The sequence below is a fragment of the Heptranchias perlo genome, chromosome 1 (genome assembly GCF_035084215.1).
Source record: "Heptranchias perlo isolate sHepPer1 chromosome 1, sHepPer1.hap1, whole genome shotgun sequence".
NCBI lineage: Eukaryota > Metazoa > Chordata > Chondrichthyes > Hexanchiformes > Hexanchidae > Heptranchias > Heptranchias perlo.
This window is the reverse complement of record NC_090325.1, coordinates 85,158,054-85,180,566: the sequence shown is the minus strand read 5'-3', so window position 1 is coordinate 85,180,566 and position 22,513 is coordinate 85,158,054. Positions and strand designations below refer to the sequence as shown.

General features: G+C 41.1%; 1 protein-coding gene across 19 annotated transcripts in view; it reads right to left on the bottom strand.

Moving 5' to 3' along the window:
* Window positions 1-22,513, bottom strand: part of fryl (furry homolog, like) — a 450,071-nt gene that overhangs the window by 147,551 nt on the left and 280,007 nt on the right. For all 19 annotated transcript variants that reach the window (XM_067987951.1, XM_067987806.1, XM_067987858.1 and 16 more), the window contains 7 exons: window positions 21,272-21,509; window positions 20,967-21,152; window positions 12,912-12,998; window positions 9,651-9,919; window positions 9,011-9,200; window positions 3,907-4,031; window positions 3,114-3,171 (listed from right to left, as the gene is read on the bottom strand). In XM_067987951.1, coding sequence (XP_067844052.1) covers window positions 3,114-3,171; window positions 3,907-4,031; window positions 9,011-9,200; window positions 9,651-9,919; window positions 12,912-12,998; window positions 20,967-21,152; window positions 21,272-21,509 — 1,153 coding nt within the window. The remainder of the gene's footprint in view (window positions 1-3,113; window positions 3,172-3,906; window positions 4,032-9,010; window positions 9,201-9,650; window positions 9,920-12,911; window positions 12,999-20,966; window positions 21,153-21,271; window positions 21,510-22,513) is intronic.

Below are 22,513 nucleotides of genomic sequence, written 5' to 3'. Positions count from 1 at the left end.
TCCGAGATCTCTGCACTCCTCCAATTCTGGCCTCTTGTGCATCCCCAATTTTAATCGCTCCGAGATTGGTGGCCGTGCCTTCAGCTGCCTAGGTCCTAAATTCTGGAATTCCCTCCCTGAACCACTTCGTCTCCACCTTTCTATCCTCCTTTAAGATGCTCCTTAAAACCTACCTCCTTCCTGTACTAATACCTCCTTATGTGGCTCAGTATCAAATTTTGTTTGATAACGCTTCTTTGAAGGGCCTTGGGATGTTCAACTACATTAAAGACACTATATAAATGCAAGCTGTTGTTGTTGTTGTAATAGACAGAAGCATCTCTTTAACCCTTTGTGTATAGAAAGTGCTTGACAGCTTTCAACATCCATCACATCCTATCTTGAAGAAATGGTTTCTGTAAATTTTCAAATTACTGTAGTTAGAAAAATGACACTGGCTCTGGAGCAGTGTGATATCCTTCTTCAATGCACTACTTCTGACTGCAGAGATATGTCTCACCTCTAAGGGTGGGTTTTGATTGTAAAAAGCTAAAAATGTTAGTGAAACTATAAAACATAACCATTCCAATACAGAAAGACAAAATTAAATATGTGACTAGGTTATATAAAATACTTGAGAAATAGCAAAAACTACACCCTCTGAAATCTCCACACATCACGAGAACCAACCCCGACTGTTAGCTGAAATACTGCATGGAATTACAGGATTCTTCCATGATGCCGCACATAATGTAAGTCTACAGGTTTCCATTTTATTCATTTATACTAAGAAATTTTTAGAAACCATAGCCACCCATTGCATAAACTGAATGCAAAACATGTCCCAAACAAACATAACGCAGTTGTGACTGTTGCTTTTGTATTATCAGGTCAGTTCCACTTGTTTAAATGCAATATCATACCGGTACTTCTACATATTCTCTGAATTAAATTGCCTTTGTTATTTATTTGGTGCAACGATCAGATCAAAAGGGCAATATTCTTGCACCATATTATTCAAAAAGAGGCATTGTTTAAATAATTTAAGAACAAATGACAAATTTCCATTTTATTCATTTATATTAAGAATTTTTTTTTAGAACTATAGCCACCTATTGTATAAACTGAATACAAAACATGTCCCACAGCTTAACAATATTTACAATAAGCAAAATATCGTCATTCAGTTTTCAACTGCCATTTATTTTTTAGGAAGTAATTTTGAAAAATCTATTGCACATTTATCAGTGAGGTCCAATTATTATATAAACCAGTCAATCTCCTGTGTTGAAGGGGTACAAAGAGAGGGAGAAGGGGTAAGGGAAAGGAGGGAGAAAAAGGGGGTAAAAGGGTAGAAAAGGGAAAAAGAGAGGGAAGAGGGAAAGGGAGAAAAAAATAGAAAAAAAAGGGAGAAAAGGGGGAAAAGGGGAAAGGAGGGAGGGAGGAAGAAGGGTGGCCATATGAATAGCAAAGCATTGGCGTCGACAGCACACAGAAGGGGTTCATGGAGCTGTAGGGGCATGCTTGCCAGAAAGGTGGAGATACAGAATTGGGTTCTTTGAATTAATTCATCAGGGTGGAGGTGGGGTGGGGGATCTTAATCTTACAAGAGGGTGGCGTGCAATTTCTTCAGAGGAGGTGGGGAACAGGAGATGACTAGAGGGATCTGGGTGGGACCTGGGGCCTAGGCTGTGGAGACTGGATTCATGATGCCATTAAGAGAGGCAATTTTGTATGAACCTTTAAATAAATTTTTATTCTGCACCGCCACCTTGTGGATCTAGGTCAGCCGTGGCTCAGGTGGTAGCGCTCTTGCCTCTGAGTCATAACGTTGTAGGTTCAAGTCCCATTCCAGAGACCTGAGCACAAGATCTAGGCTGACACTTAAGTGCGGTACTGAGGGAGTGCTGCATTGCTAGATGTACAGTCTTCCAGATGAAACGTTAAACCGAGGCCCCGCCTGCCTTCTTAGATGGAAGTAAAAGATCCCATGGCACTATTTGAAGAAGGGCAGGGCATTTCTTTCCAGTGTCTTGGCCAATATTGATCCCTCAACCAACATCCCTAAAACAGATGATCTGATCATTTATCACATTGCTGTGCGCAAACTGGCTGCTGTGTTTCCCTACATTACAACAGTGTCGACACTTCAAAAGTACTTCATTGGTTGTGAAGTGCTTTGGGATGTCCTGAAGTTGTGAAAGGTGCTATAAAAATGCAAGATCTTTCTTCAACAGAGATGGTGCCCTTAAGAGCAATAATACAGATATAGTGGTAGTTTTTGAACTAACATAGTTCTTTTACCATTATAAATGCCAACCACAGCTTCACCTACAGGTGTAACAGGTACTGTAGGTAAATGTTGACACTTTTAAAATGGGTTTTCCCATTTATAAAGCCTGACATACGAGTCTTTGATATATTTTCAAACGGAATGCTGCAACCCACTCAGCATTTTTAATACAGAATAGTTAAATAACAAAACTTATGGCAATTTGGGAAGCTGAGCTGGTTGGAACCTAACAGTTTCTCTGCACTACAGGCTGAGGAGCTGGGAGTTTCAAAACTGACTGCTACAGCATCACCACTAGCAGGAGGATGGCAATAACAATATGCCAAGTATACCATAGGAATTTTGTATTATAATTGTAGGCACAGGAATTTATAATGGAAAAAACTGACACAGAAGTGTGACAAAAACATGACAACAGGATGCAAGATTTTGTAGACATCAAGTGCACATGGACATGAGATTTTTTAATATATTATATTTTAAAACAGTTAAGGAAGAGAAAAGTATTAATTTGTTTAGAAGCAGATTTCACACAATGAAAATATCAGAGAATTTCTGTGAATAAGGCTTACTCGGCAGAATACATTCACTTTATAATGAAATATTCTCTGCTCAGAATCATTTGGAGTGCTATAGAACTGAAGAAAACAGCTTCACAATTTGAAACTCAGAAGTCTGCCTGGCAGCTTCTTCTACTTTTTGAAAATATATAAATGAAAAATCTCTAATCCTGTGCACTAACTCTTCCACAACAAAACCATACATACAAAATCAAATTTTCTAAAGCAGATAATCTGGAAAATTAATGAAGAAATATAAGCCCAATTCTGTCATCATTTACCTCTGGTCTTCTTTCAAGTGCTTCCTTTATAATGGGGTGAAGTTCTTCTATTAAGTCTCTGCAAAAAAGGAAATAAGCCAAACATAAGCTGCTGACAATTCAGTCGTCATGGACCAAAAGTACTCTCAAAATGCAAATTGAACTTTGTTTGCAAATCAATGGCAAGCACTTTGTTTTTTTTATTCGTTCATGGGATGTGGACGTAGCTGACAAGACCAGCATTTATTGCCCATCCCTAACTGCCCTTGAGAAGATGGTGGTGAGTCGCCTTCTTGAACCGCTGCAGTCCTTGTAATGAAAGTTCTCCCACATTGCTGTTAGGTAGGGAGTTCCAGGATTTTGACCCAGCAACGATGAAAGAACGGCGATATATTTCCAAGTTGAGATGGTGTGTGACTTGGAGGAGAACGTGCAAGATGTTCAAGATGAAAGAAAATGCTTAGCTGTCAGATGAAACTTATTTTTTGTTGATAGCATTGCTATCAACTTTATCCTTTTCTTAATCCAGTCTGAAAACTGTTCTAAGTCTCTTTATTCTACTTTCTGGGTCATAGAAGCACCAAGCAGACATTGTGATCCAGAGAACAAAGCAATGCTTTGTCTTCCTAGGACACAAACAGCTGGAGGTAGTGAATAAACATAACTAAGTGGCTTTTGAACTGACTCCCAAAAATTATGGACATTTGGGTAATCCTACAGTAAGTATATCACTCTCCAAATACCCTGTATCCAAATGAAATGTGCTTTGCTGGTGCAGAGAAAGAATAAGAAGTGTGAAACGAAATGCTCTTACCTAAATGCTACAGGATTGGTCCTGCCAAGCCCCAGCACTAGAGATTCTGTAATTTCCATGCTCTCAGAGCGCATCATTGGAACAATAAACTTGAATAATGAGGATGGGGATGGAATGCCAATTATCTGAAATTACAAAGTAATTGCAATAGTTATTCATATTAATGCAAAGTTCATATCTTCAGAGTTTCATGTTACCTACTATACTAGTTACTACTGGGAGTGTCAAATTGGCTCAGTTGGTAGCACTCTTGTCTGAGTCAGAAGGTTGTGGGTTCAAACCCCAATATAGCCATGATCTCAGCTGACAGTTGAGGGTAGTACTGAGGGAGTGCTGTATTATTGGAGGTGCCGTCTTTTGGATGAGATGTTAAACTGAGGCCCCAAATGCCTGCTCAGGTGAGCATAAAAGACCACATGGACGAATGAAAGATGAGCAGGGAATTTTCTTGGTGTCCTGGCCAACATTCTTCCCAAAAAACAGGTTTGTTGTTTGTGGGATCTTGCTGTGTGTAAATTGGATGCCGTGTTTCACAAGATCATAAGATAATTATGGATAAGGAAGGCCGTTCGACCAATACATCCAAACAGAAGGGCCCCAGGCCTACTGAATCCAATTGTTTCTCAGGTAATTCCAGGCCTTTTGGTGCCACTAATCCACACACAAGTACATTCCATGTGTTGATCGCTCTTTGTTTAAAGAATGTCCTGATATCAGTCCTAAATTTACCTTAAACTAGTTTGAACCTGTGGCCCATTGTCCTATTAGTTTGATTCTGGATTTATCTTTTCCATCTTACATAACAGTGACTGCACTCTAAAAAGTGATTCATTGGTTCAAAAGCACCTAGGCAAGTTCTTATCTAACTATATCTATAGTCCAGTGGGCCTACGGGTCTGAGGCATCCATTTCCCTGGTAGTCAGAGAGTTATCTGTCTGCAGCATCCCTTTTATTCTGATACCATTCCCAAAAACCTTATACACTTCTCCCAACACTGGATTCAGACCATCCAAAAATACAATCTGAACCCAAATATGAAATTCAAACAGATGCCAATGTTCCTCATGATACAGTTTATTCCAAATTTTAATGCCTTTTCTGTTCACTCCCTTTACCTCCTCCATTATATACCATTTTTATTTGAAGGAGCAAGAAGGCAATCTGCTCAAAAGCCAAAGACAATGCTATTTTGCAACCAGCCACAAGAGATGTGGAAAAACAGTCAAGGCAATTTATGCTCCAATTTTCTCTCCTACCTATAGGAATTACAAGCATGATCCCATGTTGTACAATGACTTAGATGAGGGGACTGAGTGTAATGTATGCAAGTTTGCTGACGATACAAAGCTAGATGGGAAAGGAAGCAATGAGGATGAAGCAAAGAAACGCAAAAGGATATAGACAGGTTAAGTGAGTGACAGATGGGGTATAATGTGGGGAAATGTGAAATTATCTACTTTGGTAGGAAGAGTAGAAAAGCAGAATATTTTTTAAAAGGTGAGAGACTAAGAAATGTTGGTAGTCAGAGGGATTTGGATGTCCTTGTACATGAATCACAGAAAGTTAATATGCAAGTACAAGAAGGTCTTGCTGCAATTACATAGGGCTCTAATGAGACCACACCTGGAGTACTGTGTATAGCTTTGGTTTCCTTACATAAGGAAGAATAGACTTGCCTTAGAGGGGGTGCAATGAAGGTTCATTAGATTTATTCCTGGGAAGAAAGGGTTGTCCTATGAGGAGAGATTGAATAGAATGGGCCTATATTCTCTGGAGTTTAAAACAATGAGAGGTGATCTCATTGAAACATATAAAATTCTTAGAGGGCTTGACAAGTTAGACGCAGAGAAGCTTTTACCTTGGCTGGAGAGTAAAGGGGTCGGCCATTTAGGACCGAGATGAGGCAAAATGTCTTCACTCAGAGTTGTGAATCTTTGGAATTCTCTACCCCAAAGGGCTGTGGATGCTCAGTCGCTGAGTATATTCAAGACTGGGATCGATGGATAATTGGACTCTAAAGGAATCAAGGGATATGGGGATAGGGGGGAAAGTGAAGTTGAGGTCGAAGATCAGCCATGATCTTATTGAATGGCGGAGCAGGCTCGAGGCCATATGGCCTACTCCTGCTCCTATTTCTTATGTTCTTATTCCATAGTGCAGTGTTATGGCGGATTTCTATGTTATTGCTAGTGATTACAAGATCACTTTATCTCTATGTCCATACTGATTCAATGACGTGCAAATGGAACTAGCTCAGAATAGATCTTTTTTCAAACAGCTGATTCTATTCCTACCGGAGTCAATTTAAAACTAATTCAGCTCATTTTACTGCTTCACTGCTTCTAATCTAAACAGTTTAATTAAATAACAGGCCTAGGAATATAAATGAATAATTTAATTTCCTGTTCCAAGGTTCAGAGAGAAATCTGGGAACAAAAGTGCAAGTTGAAACAGTCCAATACTTCATGTGTAGCGCAACACCTCCTACCTTGATCCAAAGTAGTTCTATACACCAAACCAGACATATTCTGAAGCTGTACACAATTACAATGCAATGGGTGTGTGTTTGTCACATCTGAAATTATTTTTGCTGTTTTCATTTTTTTTCCCTTTGCTAACCCCTAAAAAAATTCTGTACCCACAAGTGTCCCTTTATTGTTTTTTTTTAAATTAGTAGCTGCTACATGATATGTTGTTTGCTTTGCCAGCAAAAGTGATATTCCTCATTCTCTTGTAATTTGTCCCTTTTCACCTTCTCTGCATCTTCACATCAATTTAAATGAGTCATTTTGCATTTCCATATAACTTGCATGCAGGGAATAAAAATGCATTTAACTGTGCTGAGGAATTCACTTCAGTAAATTATTGTTTTTAATTTAGCCAGTCTTCATGTGGAATTGAAGTAAATTAAAATAATCATTCCATACAACGTGTAATTTGACTGGCAAGAACTGCAAGATCAGAAAAGTTCACTTTTTCAGTGAAGGGGAACTGTTGATAAAGAAACAACAAACAAAGCAGAAAAGACAGATGGGATAGAAAAATGTTAATACTGAGAGATAAAGCTCACAATGATATATCATCAACAAGACTACTAAAACAACTTTCAAAAGAACAGCTTAAAGAAATGAACAGAAATAGGCAAACCTCTGACCAGTGTAAACTAACATCAGAGTTGAACAAAATGCCATATTAACGGCATAAACATACAATTCTAGTTTGAACCTTGTTCAACAAAAGAACTTAACTCCAGGTTCACAATCTGTAATGCAATGGCCTTCAAAAGCATTACATGCCCCAAGCAATAGATAATTTGCTATAAATAACACACATAAACACGTTTAAGCAGCTAATTTTGACTGCCAAGTAACAATAATTATATTTCCTTCTATCACTGTGCAAAATGATGTATAAAGTCATCTCTGTGCATGGAATAACAGAAAAAACATAATTCCTACAGTGAATAATATTCCTTTTCATTCTAGAGACAATTTGCTTTTAGCCATCATTCTCTCCAGGGGAACCCGAAAGAGAGGGAGATGAAGGTATCCATGGCAGCTTCTCTGTCAGTATCATATGAGTCCAATAAAGGGAAATTTTGGTTAACAACAGCAACTTGTATTTATACAGCACCTTCAATGGAGAAAACCATTCCAAAGCACTTTGCAGGGACATAATAAAACAAAAACTGATACCGAGCCAAAGAAGGAGATATTAGGACAGATGACTAAAAGCTTGGTCAAAGAGCTAAGTATTAATAAGGGTCTTGAAGGAGGAGAGAGAGGTGGAGAGGTTTAGGGAGGGAATTCCAGAGTTTAGGGCTCAGACAGCTCAAGGCATGGCTACTAAGGGCAGGGCAAAGGAAGTGGGGGATGCACAAGAGTCCAGAGTTGGAAGATTGTTGTACAGCTGGTGGATGTTACAGAGATAGGGAGGGGCAAGGCAATAAAGGGATTTGAACACTAGGATCAAAATTTTAAAACTGAAGCATTGGTGGACAAATGTAATTTTCTTCGAACGATAAAGATGTACTTACCTTAGTATCCAGTCTATACCCACTATCAGGAGTAGACGCCAGTGTCTCAGGAGGGGAACACTGCATTGACCCTGAAGTAACCAGCAAGCACAGGGGTAATGGGTGAGCAGGACTTGGTGCAGGAACAAAATCACCAGATAATTTTGGAATTGTAGTCCTGAATGGAATTGAAGCAGCTGGGGCTGTCAAGAACTGAAACAAAGACTGGAACCTACACTGGTTTAGTTAACTGCCTTTATGCCTAGGCTTGGGTCCACCAGACACTGGAGAGTGGAAGCGTTTTGTTGAGCTCAAGCACAAGCCTTGGCTCCTTTACCACTACACCAAAAGCATAGCTGTTTTCAATAGGTTGTAGTTGTGGTGATGACGATGGTGGTGATTTGCTGGCGGCAGCAGCAGGCAGGGCAAGCCAATCCAATGGAATTCAAAACAATTTCAGAGACCTCATTACAGGAACGATGCTCAAGGAGGAACATTGGGCATATTAAGAACATAAGAAATAGGAGCAGGAGTAGGCCAATCGGCCCTTCGAGCCTGCTCCGCCATTTAATAAGATCATGGCTGATCGTTCTATAGTGGACAGGAAAAGATTTTGATTAATGTCAGGGTGAACATTTTTAGAGAACAGAGTTGTCCAACAGTTTATTGGACATTGGCTTTCACAGGGAGGTAGCTACCTACAAAACAGAGTCATACAAGTGGATGTGGGAGCACTATTGAAGATCATTTGACTGCCATGAGTAACCTGTGGATGGAAGACTAATGCTCAAGATAAAATGAATACAATTTTACAAAAAAACAGAACATTAGTGCCATAAGAAGAATTTTTTCAGCAAGCATAATGGGACAGTGAGAGGATAAAATATTCCAGAAGCAGAATACAAACATTTATTTCTGCTCTACCTGTATATGCTTTGAAATACTAACCAGTTAAGCCTTTCACATTTATAAATTGCTTTTACAGAGAACTAGGACACAATCCAAGAATTGATTTTCCCTCCCTCCATTCTGCTCAAAAGAATCAAAAATCAAGTTTAATTTTCTTTGAAGAATAAAGATGGACTAACCTTAGAATCCAGACTATACCCACTATCAGGAGTAGACGCCAGCGTCTCAGGAGGGGAACATCGCACTGACCCTGAAGTAGCCGTGTTACATGTTGCTGCACTGCAGCAAAGAATAAGGTAGTTTCTCCAAAGCCCAATGTACGAATCGTTGCCAATTGTGGTGCTCACCTTTTTGGCATTTATAGGACTACTGTATGGAAAGAGAGGTTTGGAAAACATATTCATTTTAAAGAGTACTCAAAATTACAATTGCTCAAATTTTTGGGAATGTTTGTTGAAAAAAAACATAGGAAAGATTGTACTTATATAAAATGAACAAAAAAAGATAAAAGTAGGCAAATATTTCAACATTATAAGCAATTCCATGACAATTTACAAATAGGGTAGCAAATATACATTGTGGCTAAGTTAATGTTTTCAGGTACTTGATATATGGACCCATACTTCAAATAAGTATCAATGTAAGAAGCTCAAAACCAGTAGTGATCAACAATAATTCACCGTTCGTGAATTGGATTTTAAATTAACTAATCTAATGAACCAAAAGGTGGAGAAAATGGATCATTTATGTATATTACTAACTGGTAAGAGACCAGTCATGGTCAGCAATGAGTTTAACAATTAGTTCAGAAGGACTTACTTTATGTCCACTTGTGGAGAAAGCATCTGTAGACGAGTATATGAAAACATCCATGCATAACTCAGTGCTGATGGACAGTGTTTAGGCAAATTTTCTTGCTTGAGGAAGCTTGATAAGCTGATTACCCAAGGGTCCAGACCCTGTGTCACATGTGCAAATATCCAAATGTGCGAAGGACTAACCACATCAAACTGATGACTGATGGGAGAGGAACTCCATTCTGCAAGTGTCTGGAGGTCTATCCCACTGGGGCAATACAGCAAGTTCGTCTGATTTAAAGGCAACAAAAATAAATTAAATGAGCAATTTCTTTTCATTAACACCACTTTAGGAAGTTATATTCAACACAAAGTTGCATTCAGCAGTATATATAAAAAAACTATAGCTCCTAAACATACTGACATCCTTTCCTCCCCTCATGGAGATGTTGACACCTCACCTGGTGTCTACCTGGGGGGGGGGAGTCACTGGATAACAATCAAGAGCGAAAAGCTTAAGTGATTTTTTTTTCCTCCTAAGGACCCTTCCGCCATCCAGGTTAGGATCAGCTAACTTCAGATAGAATGGATATTAAACCTGGGATGAGGTGAGATTGGGTCGACTAGGCCTATATTCACTAGAGTTTAGAAGAATGAGAGGTGATCTCATTGAAACATATAAAATTCTAACAGGACTAGACAGAATAGATGCAGGGAGGATGTTCCCGATGGCTGGGGGGTCCAGAACGTGGGGTCACAGTCTCAGGATACGGGGTATGCCATTTAGAACTGAGATGAGGAGAAATTTCTTCACTCAGAGGGTGATGAACCTGTGGAATTCTCTACCACAGAAGGCAGTGGAGGATAAGTCATTAGATGTATTCACGAAAGAGATAGATATATTTCTTAATGCTAAAGGGATCAAGGGATATGGGGAAAAAGCAGGAACAGGGTACTGAGTTAGACGATCAGCCATGATAATTTTGAATGGTGCAGCAGGCCCGAAGGGCCGAATGGCCTATTTTTGCTCCTATTTTCTACGTTTTTATGCTAGGGTATGATTTCATCAACATTAGTTGCCTTCCAGTACCTCACACAATAAGTCTTTATTCATGTGTGAGCCTTCACAGTGAATGTCATCAAGCTATTGAACTGTGAAAGACATCACAGCTGAGCACAATCCTGTCCTCACCTGGTGTCTACCTGGGGCGCGGGGGGTGGGGGGGAAGTCACTGGATAACAATCAAGAACAAAAAGCTTAGGTGATTTTTTTTTCCTCCTAAGGACCCTTCCGCCATCCAGGTTGAGATCAGCTAACTTCAGAATTGGTTATAATACACATTCTGCGCAATGGGAAATGATATTCCACAGTTGATGCATTTACTAATATTTTATAATTGCAAAAACATTAGAGTTGATCTCACCAAAAGCACATCCTGATAACTTTTGCATAATTATTAGTCCATTGACTCTGGAAGATTGTTTGTCACCTTGTTTTGCTGGAGACAAGGGTCTGGGAGATGCCTTTGAACCCCACTGTGATTGGCAGTTGTATCTGTGTAAATAATGTTTTGATTCCTTTCATCTGGGATTAGATAAAAGACTTGAATGCAAGTAACTCTGTTGTCCAGGTACCAGGTAGGAGAGGTCCCACAGGATGTCTCAGAGGCTCAGGGTGGGGAAAGAGTGACAGGGAGGGATGATTCACAGCTCCATGCCAAGGCAGAGAGAGAACTTGAGCCATCTCTCTCAGCTTATCAGTTCTATCTTATGTCACTGTACCACAGTTCAAGTGGGGGTGTTTTTATGGCACTCCATGGACCAATTACAAACAAAAATTATAGTGCAGATGCTAGTATGAGTTTAGTAATGTCAATAGTTAGCTTAGTGTTGCAACTTTTGCTATTTTTGAATCTGAGGAGATAGTAGGAGCTAAAAGTTCTTTTTAAAAACAGTGTAAACTGCTGTTTGTCTCTTACTATTACGTATCTGTTACTTTTAATAAACTTGTTCTGAAGTCTATAGCTTAAGCCACTTTATGAAGTCAATGGGATAACTAGAGGGCTCATGTCATATCTAGTAAGCCAAAAACGGTAACAAGAGTGCCTGTCTGACCCATGGGCAACACTATGATACTAGATATCGTGCATGTACAGTCACACTTCAGCTCATAAAAAAGCAAGGACTCATAGAAGTGGTCTTTGGCACAGAACAGGAGAAAAATAACAGCATAAAGCAGAGGTCAGCCATTTTACAAAGCTTCATCCCATAAACAGCAATGAGATGGATGATTCTTTTTTTGTGTTTTTTTTGAGGGAGGAATGTTAACAAAGACTCTGATAAAACTCTTCCTGTTCTTTAGATGGTGTCATGAATCTTGAGTGCCCAGCTGAACCAGTGGAACAGCAGACGTCAGACGTATAGACCATTTGGGAAGAGATAGAGGGCTGGAGAAGATTGCAGAGATAAGTTAGGGCAAGTTCCTTGGAGAGATTTGTAGATGTTCTTCAATAATATTATTGGTACAACAAATTTGTTTTCACATATAGCATCTTTTGAACTTGTATTTAATTAAAAAAAACTTACAATCCAAAAAACTTACTTGCCAAAGTAAAAAATTATTTCAACTAAAATTTAACTTTATGAAGTAAATACTTTTTATAAATTTTCACAGGCCAGATATAGTAGCAGATGTAATAGTGAGCCCATCACATCCAAATGTACACAGTATGTTTTTCAAATAAAGGAGCAAAGTTACAAGTGAGGCATGAACTAGGTGCAGTGTTCTCAGCTGGACAAAAGAAAATGGAATTCTAGTCCTATTTGAAGTCCAGAGGTGCTCCCTTTAACTAGTTTTTCCCCTCCCCTTCCCATTCTTTGGTTTCCACAGGCTACTTATGATTGCTGATCAAGAGGCTAGACAAACAATCTGCTCTAAGGTGGCTCAGAGGTACACAAGAGCAGCTCAAATGACTGTCTAGTTTTTCATCCCTCCCTGTGGGGAGCAAACACTATTCCCAAGATATAGGACTTTCAGTTATGGGATTAATTGTTTTGTTTTGGTAGATCTCAATCTAATTCTAGTGGGGGGTGGGGTGTAAATTGTTATGCACGTTAGACATTCACTAGCTGAAAACATGATTAATGTTGTGAGCAATGAGTAAACAATTCGGAATATATAAATGCGGTTTACTAAACATATTCGTTATTATTCTCAAAATTGTCAACACTACAATGGTCTTCAGGCTGTAAAGTACCAAACAGTTCCAGCACACTGCTCTACCTGGTCCGCTCCAGTGAGGTGTATAAAGCTTTCCAAGATTGAAGGGCTTAATCGATCCATGACATCAATTGCCAGTTCTTCGTCTCCCTGAAATAAAAGGAAAATTCTTATCTGTTCTTGTATAACATGTTGTCTGGGTAATGGATGCAGGCTACAGCAGGGCAGGAACATGAAGAATCAGTGATGTCTACCAGGCAAATTGACAGGAATGTCCTCGATAAGTTAAGTTGCAATTCTAACAAAGTGCACAAGGCATTTAATAAATCAATTTAGAAAGAAGGATTATGTTCTTTTATTGCACAATTAGTGGGTGCTGGCAAACATTCTTCGCACAGCGACTTATAAGAATTACAGCTACCACCATCAATATTAATGTTCCCCATAAGACAGGGGTAGCTATGCTTTTTGTTTTTTGGGCCACATAGTTATGTATCATGGAGCCTTAGCGGCCACTTTTAAAGGTTAAATTCACATTAGTCTGCATATACTTCAAATCACTGATACTAATGGATGCTTGGTGTTGATCTAGGATTTATCTACCAATGAGACAACAATGCTAAAAGCCCTTTCCAAATCTTCAGGTACACAGAGTTCAAACAGGTCAAAACAGCAAATAAGAAATATAGACACAAATAGGATGGCGTTTGCCTGGGGCTTGAGGGCCAGATTGCCGGGTTTCGGGAGCCACACGTGGCCTGTGTACCCCTTCCATAAGGCATGCTGTTAGACTTGATTAAAACATGCTTGAGGTATCAATACGCAACACGTGAATGATGTGCTTTAACTTTTCAGAAAGAGAGACTGGGGATTCAGTAGGGCCAAAGGTTTCTCCCATGATTATTTAACTCAGGGAGTCCCCAATTTAAACTGGGCCACCTGGTGGAAAGTATCAAGTGTAGACCAGGCACTTCTCCCACAAGGCAGATAGAAAGATCTACAGTGAGCCAACTGCTTCACTCTTTTGCTGGTGCTCACGGTTGTTTAGGAATCAATGATGGGGCTAATATAAAATGCATGAAGCTTGAAGTTTTGATGATTAAGAATTAAAAGTGGGATTTAAAAACCTTCAAAGGCCAGTACACTGAAGATATTGCATTGATTCAACTCAGTTTTTCCATCACACCAATGCAAAACCAATAGTATAACTGCAGCTTGATGTCTGAGCATCAGTCAATTAATCAGAAAAATCTCTCTGACAGCTCGCTTCAAGGAGGTAGCCTTCCTTAACATGCATTGGGAATAATCAACTAACTCAGCAGAGACCATGGATTGAAGCTGTGGCTTTCCTGGTTTGTATGGCTCAGCTACTCACTGCCTTTACCAGCTAGGCCACTGGGACACCTAAAGTTCACTTTTTAAACTTCTAAAGTTTATTTTTATAAATCCTAGGCAATCCCATGGATTCCCTTTTAAGTTTTCAATGTTTGTGAAGAGTCAATAAAACAGTATGATTTCCAGTAACATAAAAAGAATCATGTGCATTCTAACACCTGCAAGCGACGTTCTGTACACCTGCCCAAATAGCTGTGTGTAAAGCTCTGCTTTGTATGAGCAGAGAGAGACAGTATAACTCAATGTTGGCCATTTGCACCATTCTTATTCAAAAGCAAAATACTGTGGATGCTGGAAATCTGAAATAAAAACAGAAGATGCTGGAAAAGCTCAGCAAGTAAGGCAGCATCTGTGGAGAAATAAACAGAGTTAACATTTCAGGTCGAAGACCTTTCGTCAGAACTGGAAGATGTTAAAGAGTTAAAGTTTTTAATTAAGTACAGAGCCAGGGGAAGGGGGGGGAGGGAAGAACAAAAGGGAAGGTCTGTGATAGGGCAAGAGTGATTAAATGACAAAAGGGATGATGGTACAAGGCAAGAAGGTTGGTAATCGGACAAGAAAGAAAAGGTGGGTCTAGAGTAGCTGCGAATGGCAACAGCAGAACCATTACCAGCACTTGCAGTCCGAAAAAATGGGAGCAGTGGTTATGATTTGAAGTTTTTCAAATCAATGTTGAGTACAGTTCTGGTTACCACATTACAGGAAAGATGAGATTGCACTAGAGAGGGTACAGAGGAGATTTATCAGGATGTTGCCAGGATTGGAGAATCTTAGCTATGAGGAAAGATTGGATAGGCTGGGGTTGTTTTCTTTGGAACAGAGGAGGCTGAGGGGAGATTTAATTGAGGTGTTTAAAATTAAGAGGGACCTAGATAGGGTACAGGAATGAACTGTTTCCCTTATAAGAGAGGTCAAAAACCAGGGGGCATAGATTTAAAGTAATTGGTAGAAGGATTAGGGGGAAATTTTTTCACCCAGAGGGTGGTGGGGGTCTGGAACTCACTGCCTGAAAGGGTGGTAGAGGCAGAAACCCTCAACTCATTTAAAAAGTACTTGGATATGCACTTGAAGTGCCATAACCTACAAGGCTACAGACCAATAGCTGGAAAGTGGGATTAGGCTGGATGGCTCTTTCTCGGCCGGCACAGACACGCTGGGACAAACGGTCTCTTTCTGTGCTGTAAATTTCTATGATTCTATGAACTGCTCCACTGGATTACCAATTTCTGTACCACTGTAGATGAGACAAATCATACATTAACAATGCAATATACCACAAGAATAACTTTATATGTAGCTTTATAATTAACTAAATAACCTAAATATAGTCATAGGGGATTTGATAGTCAAGGGGCTAGACAGGCGTCTCTGTGACCACTGACGTGAGTCCCGCATGGTGTGTTGCCTCCCTGGTGCCAGGGTAAAGGACATCACAGAGAAAGTGCAGAACATTCTGTGTGTGGGGTGGGGGGGGAACAACCAGAACTCATAGTTCATATGGGGACCAACGACAAAGGAAAGCAAAGGGATGACGTCCCGCGGCTAGCTTTTCAGGAGCTAGGGAGGAAGTTAAAAAGCAGGACTTCAAAAGGTAATAATCTCTGGATTACTCTCAGTGCCAAGCGCCTGTGGGTACAGAAATAGGAAGATAAGGCAGGTTAATGCTTGGCTGGAGACATGGTGCAAGAAGGAGGGCTTCAGATTCTTGGGGCACTGGGACCAGTTCTGGGGTAGGAGGGACCTGTTCAAGATGGACGGGTTGCACCTCAGCAAAGCTGGGAGCAATGTCCTCACGGGGAGGTTCACTAGTGCTGTGGGGGGAGAGTTTAAACTAATTTGGCAGGGGGATGATCACCACGATGTAGTATTAGAAAGGAGAAACAAGGTGCACAAAGGATTGGGAGAGACAGATAGCACTGGAGTAAAAAATAGTACAGTACTATGTGGGATCAGACTAAGAGAGAATACGAGAAGGTCTAAGGTAGGTTTACAGTGCATGTGTGTAAATGCACGAAGCACGGTAAATAAAGTTGGTGAGCTGCAAGCGCAAATAGCCACATGGGAGTATGACGTAGTGATGATAATGGAGACCTGGCTCAAAAAAAGGAGGATTGGGTACTAAATATTCCTGGATACAAGGTGTCCAGGAAAGATAGGCAAGGAAAAAAAAGGGGGGAGGGGTGGCAGTATTGATCAAGGAGAATATTGCAGTGCTGGAGAGGATGTCCTTGAGGGGTCAAGGATAGAGTCTATTTGGTTAGAGTTAAGAAACACGAGAGGTGTCATTTCACTACTGGTTGTATTCTATAGGCTACCAATTAGTGGGAATCTTAGAAAGGTTACAGCATGGAAGGAGGCCATTCGGCCCATTGAGTCCGCGTCGGGAATTTGAAGAGAAATTACAGAGAGGTGCAGGAACTATAGAGTAGTGATAATGCAGGTCTTCAACCATCCTAATATACATTGGGATAGTAATAGTGCAAAGGGGGAGGAATTTCTGAAGTGTGTTCAGGAGAACTTTCTTGATCAGTATGTTTCCAGCCCAATGAGGAAATAGACATCGCTGCATCTGGTTCTGGGGAATGAGGTGGGTCAAGTGGAGCAAGCATCAGTGGAGAAACATTTAGGGAACAGTGATCATAGTATCAAAAGGTTTAGATTAGTTATGGAAAAGGACAAAGAGCAATCTAGAGTAAAAATACTTAACTGGAGGAGGGCCAATTTCAGTCGGTTGAGAACAGATCTGGCCCGGGTAAATTGAAATCAAAGATTGGCAGGTAAAACTGTAATCGAACAATGGGTGGCCTTTAAAGAGGAGATTGTTTGGGTACAGTCTAGGGGGAAAGGTAGGGCAATTAAAGCCAGAGCTCCCTGGATGACAAAAGAGACAGAGAGTAAAATGAAGCAGAAAAAGGGGACATATGACAGATGTCAGGTTGATAATACAAATGAGAACCAGGCTGAATATAGAAAGGGCAGAGAAGCAGTGAAAAAAGAAATAAGAGGGGCAAAGAGAGAGTATGAGAATAGACTGGCAGCTAACATAAAGTCTTCTACAGGCATATGAATAGTAAATGGGTAGTAAGAGAAGGGGTGGGGCCGATTAGTGACGAAAAAGGAGATCTATGCATGGAGACAGAGATGATAGCTGAGGTACTAAATGAGGACTTTGCATATATCTTTATCAAGGAAGATGCTGCCGCCAAAGTCACAGTAAAAGAGGAGGTAGCTGACATACTGGATGGGCTAAAAATTGATGAAGAGGAGGTACTAGAAAGGCTAGCTGTACTTAAAGTAGACAAGTCACCCGGTCCGGATGAGATGCCTGGACTAATAATCCGGAGCCATGAGATCAAATCCCGCCACTGCAGCTGGGGAATTTAAATTCAATTAATTAAATAAAATCTAGAATTTAAAAAAAACTAATATCAGTAACGGTGGCCATGAAACTACCAGATTGTCGTAAAAACCCATTTGGTTCACTAATGTCCTTTAGGGAAGGAAACCTGCCATCCTTACCCGGTCTGGCCTATATGTGACACCAGACCCACAGCAATATGGTTGATTCTTAATTGTAAGGAATCTTACAACACCAGGTTATAGTCCAACAGTTTTATTTGAAAATCACAAGCTTTCGGAGGCTTCCTCCTTCGTCAGGTGACTCACCAGGCGTACCTAAAATGAGGTGCCAACCTGGTGAAGCTACAACTCAGGACTACATGCATGCTAAACAGCGGAAGCAACATGCTATAGACAGAGCTAAGCGATTCCACAACCAATGGATCATGTTTAACTAACTTGATTGGTTTTTTTGAGGAGGTAACAGAGAGGGTTGATGAGGACAATGCGGTTGACGTTGTGTATATGGACTTTCAAAAAGCCGCATATTAGGCTTGTCAGCAAAATTGAAGCCCATGGAATAAAAGGGGCAGTGGCAGCATGGAAACGAAATTGGCTAAGTGACAGGAAACAGAGAGTGATGGTGAACAGCTGTTCTCGGACTGGAGGAAGGTATACAGTGGTGCTCCCCAGGGGTCGGTACTAGGACCACTGCTTTTTTTGATATATATTAATGACATGGACTTGGGTGTACAGGGCACAATTTTAAAATTTGCAGATGACACAAAACTTGGAAGTGTAGTAAACAGTGACGAGGATAGTAATAGAGTTACATCTAGTCTACAGCACCGAAACAGGCCATTCAGCCCAACTGGTCTATGCTTGCGTTTATGCTCCACATGAGCCTCCTCTCACCCTTCTTAATCTAACCCTATCAGCATTTCCTTCAATTCCTTTCTCCCTCATGTGCTTATGTAGCTTCCCCCTAAATGCATCAAAATTGTATATATCCTTTTGCTCTATAAAGGTTTTTGAGCAGCATTTCTGCCTTAGCTCCACCTGGTTTCCTCCTTGCCCCCAAACCAGATCTATATTCCTGAACAATCCTGTATCCCTGGTATGTTTTTGCAAGTTCCATGCCCACTTATGTTGGACAATCACTGGTAAGATAAGTGGCATTTCGACAGTTCAATAAGACGAATGGTTCTCAGCCTGTTGCAGCCAACCTCTTGTTATACTTTCAAGCCTTAGCCACCAAAAATGCCTTGTTTTGGAGAGGCCTGCCCATGATGGCCCTGAAAAGCGGATGAACCTGGGAAGGTGTCCTTGCTTTATATGTTTAAAACAAGGCCTAGCCAATGGAATAAATGTCTCTGCGTATCACCAAATAAAAGTAGGCCCATTGTGGCTACATTCATTTGCTTAGCAGAGATAGTGCAGTGGGATCAGCGATTGTAGACTCAGCAACATAGGTTTCATGGTGAAATAGACTTCAAGAGGACAGAGACAGGCTGGTGGAATGGGCGGACACATAGCAGATGAAATTTAACGAAGAGAAGTGCAAAGTGATACATCTTGGCAGGAAGAATGAGGAGTGGCAATATAGACTAAATGGTACAATTTTAAAGGGTGTTCAGGAACAGAGAGACTTGCGGGTATATGTACACAAATCTTTAAAGGTGGCAGGAGAAAGTGGTTAATAAAGCATATGGGATCCTGGGCTTTATAAATAGAGGCACACAGTGCAAAAGCACGGAAGTTATGTTGAATCTTTTGGCCACAACTGGAGCATTGTGTCCAATTCTGGGCACCGCACGTTGGGAAGGAGGTGAAGGCCTTAGAGAGGGCGCAAAAAAGATTTACTAGAATGGTTCCAGGGATGAGGGACTTCAGTTACCTGGATAGACTGGAGAAGCTGGGGTTGTTCTCCTTAGAGCAGAGAAGGTTAAGAGGAGATTTGATAGCAGTGTTCAAAATCATGAAGGGTTTAGATAAAGTAAATAAAGAGAAACTGTTCCCATTGGTGGAAGGGTCGAGAATCAGAGAACACAGATTTAAGGTGATTGTCAAAAGAGCCAAATGTGACATGAGGAAAAACTTTTTTACGCAGCTAGCAGTTATGATCTGGAATGCGCTGCCTGAAAGGGTGGTGGAAGCAGATTCAATCGTGGCTTTCAAAGAGGAATTGAATAAATGCTAGAAGGCAAAAAATTTGCAGGGCTACGGGGAAAGAGCAGGGGAATGGGACTGACTGGATTGCTCTTACAAAGAGCCCGCATGGGCTCGTTGGGCCGAATGGCCTCCTTCTGTGCTGTAACCATTCTATGATTCTAACTTTTCTGAACGTTACTGAGTTCAATCAAGCCAATATGTTTTATTTTGCTCCAATCACAAAAGCTTTAAAACAGTGTAACTAAGGAGCACAGATCTATGGAATTCAATGTAGGCAAATGTGAGGTCATCCACTTTGGATCAAAAAAGGATCGAACAGGGTACTTTCTAAATGGTAAAAAGTTAAAAACAGTGGCTGTCCAAAGGGACTTAGGGGTTCAGGTACATAGATCATTGAAGTGTCATGAACAGGTGCAGAAAATAATCAATAAGGCTAATGGAATGCTGGCCTTTATATCTAGAGGACTGGAGTACAAGGGGGCAGAAGTTATGCTGCAGCTATACAAAACCCTGGTTAGACCGCACCTGGAGTACTGTGAGCAGATCTGGGCACCGCACCTTCGGAAGGACATATTGGCCTTGGAGGGAGTGCAGCGAAGGTTTACTAGAATGATACCCGGACTTATAGGGTTAAGTTACAAGGAGAGATTACACAAATTGGGGTTGTATTCTCTAGAGTTTAGAAGGTTAAGGGATGATCTGATCGAAGTTTGTAAGATATTAAGGGGAACAGATAGGGTGGATAGAGAGAAACTATTTCCACTGGTTGGGGATTCTAGGAGTAGGGGGCACAGTCTACAAATTAGAGCCAGACCTTTCAGGAGTGAGATTAGTAAACATTTCTACACACAAAGGGTGGTAGAAGTTTGGAACTCTCTTCCGCAAACGGCAATTGATACTAGCTCAATTGCTAAATTTAAATGTGACATAGATAACTTTTTGGCAACCAAAGGTATTAAGGGATATGGGCCAAAGGCAGGTATATGGAGTTAGATCACAAATCAGCCATGATCTTGTCAAATGGCGGAGCAGGCACGAGGGGCTGAATGGCCTACCCCTGTTCCTATGTTCCTGTAAACACCAATGCAATCTTCTCCATGTCAGTAAGCATGGGTCCCTTATATTAGAAATATGGGTCAACTTTTTTTTGAACTGGTTAATGACGTGCAGCATCACACAACTCTTAATAATAAATCTATTTGTAGCACTAACCTTTGAAAGGCCCAAAGCTGTGAACAAAGTTCTAATTTCTCTCAGAATGTTGACAGCCAGTCTCCTGGTAGCTGGCCGACAGCTGCAGAGAACCACTAAAGCAAAACCTTCCACTGCATGGAAGACAGAGGAATAAGGGCACCGTTCCAGTGGAAGTGTGTGGGCAGCTCCATTGGGAACAGCACGCTGTGGATAACAAAACAAAATCAGTGACTGAAGAGGAAGTGTTAAATCACAAAAACTAATTAGCAGTTGAAATGTAATGATGAATTGCATTGCTGATTCAATGTAAATTTTGTCTTTACCGGTAGATCGTGACCTTTCATGTGAGACTGAACTGCTTGTTTCCAATGGTTTATTAACTGCACTAACATCTTGACAGAGTTATCTAGGAGTGTTGGATGGACATCATTCACCTCTCGGACAATGAATGACACAAACCCTGACAGAACGTCCTCCCTCCAGTCAGGAAAGTCTACCATTAAAGCCTGTAGTGTAGTGAATGCCAGACCACGAAGCTCTTCATCCATGTGAATGGTGAGTCTATTAAAGAAAAGAAAATATTATGTCTAATTACTATGAATAATAGAGCATAATGTATTCCTCTCCCAAATTATAAAGATGCACATTACTAAAAGTCCTAAATAAAAACAGAAAATGCTGGAAACGCTCAGCAGGTCAGTGGAGAGAGAAACATAGTTAACGTTTAACAGCTCGTTGCCCTTTCATCAGAAGTCCTAAACTGGCTGTCATTCATCCGACCTCCAAATGTTTTTCCTTTTTTTAAAAAGAAAAGTTTCAGCTCTCTTAATTTCAAAAAGAACAGTTTTACAATCTTGGAAATGAGAACCAGGCACACAGGGCTCGATTTTACCGTCGGGTTTCCTGTGGGTTTCCAGCGGGGAGGCCCCGAAAATCCCGATATCCAGTCACGTGACCGGATCGCGCCAGGATCCCGCCCACTTCCGGGTTCCCCGATGACGTGCGGGGGTGCGTGCGTGGCCCCCGCTGGTGGGAATCCCGCAGGCAATTAAAGCCAGCGGGATGCCACTTGAGGTTATTTATTTTGCTTGTTCAGGTCATTAACTGACCTGATTAAGGGACTGTGTGTGATTTTGGGGAAACATGGGACTATTTCACACACTGGGGGAAACAGTCCTCGTTGAACTGGACGTGTTGCAGCCGTCAGCCTGTGGCAGCTGCAAAGGTCCATTTGACAGGTGCGGAGGGGGGGGAGGGAGACCCTCACCCATTGCAGGAGGCCGCTCTGTCACTTGGGAAAAGTGTGGCCTCCACCACCCCCCTCCGGACGGTCAAAGTCACCAACCTGCACACTCACCCCGGGGTCCGGAGACATGTGCCTACCTTGCGGACCCCCTCAGATGTACATATTGCGGATGGGGGCCGCCGTAGCTGCAGTCATGACCCCCTCGGAGGGCGAACAGCATCACCAGCCAGGCCGTCCACCTCTGACACGTGGAGCTCCACAACAGAGTGCTGTGACACATCCACCTGTACAGCAGGAGGGAGGGCTACCGCAGAGAGAG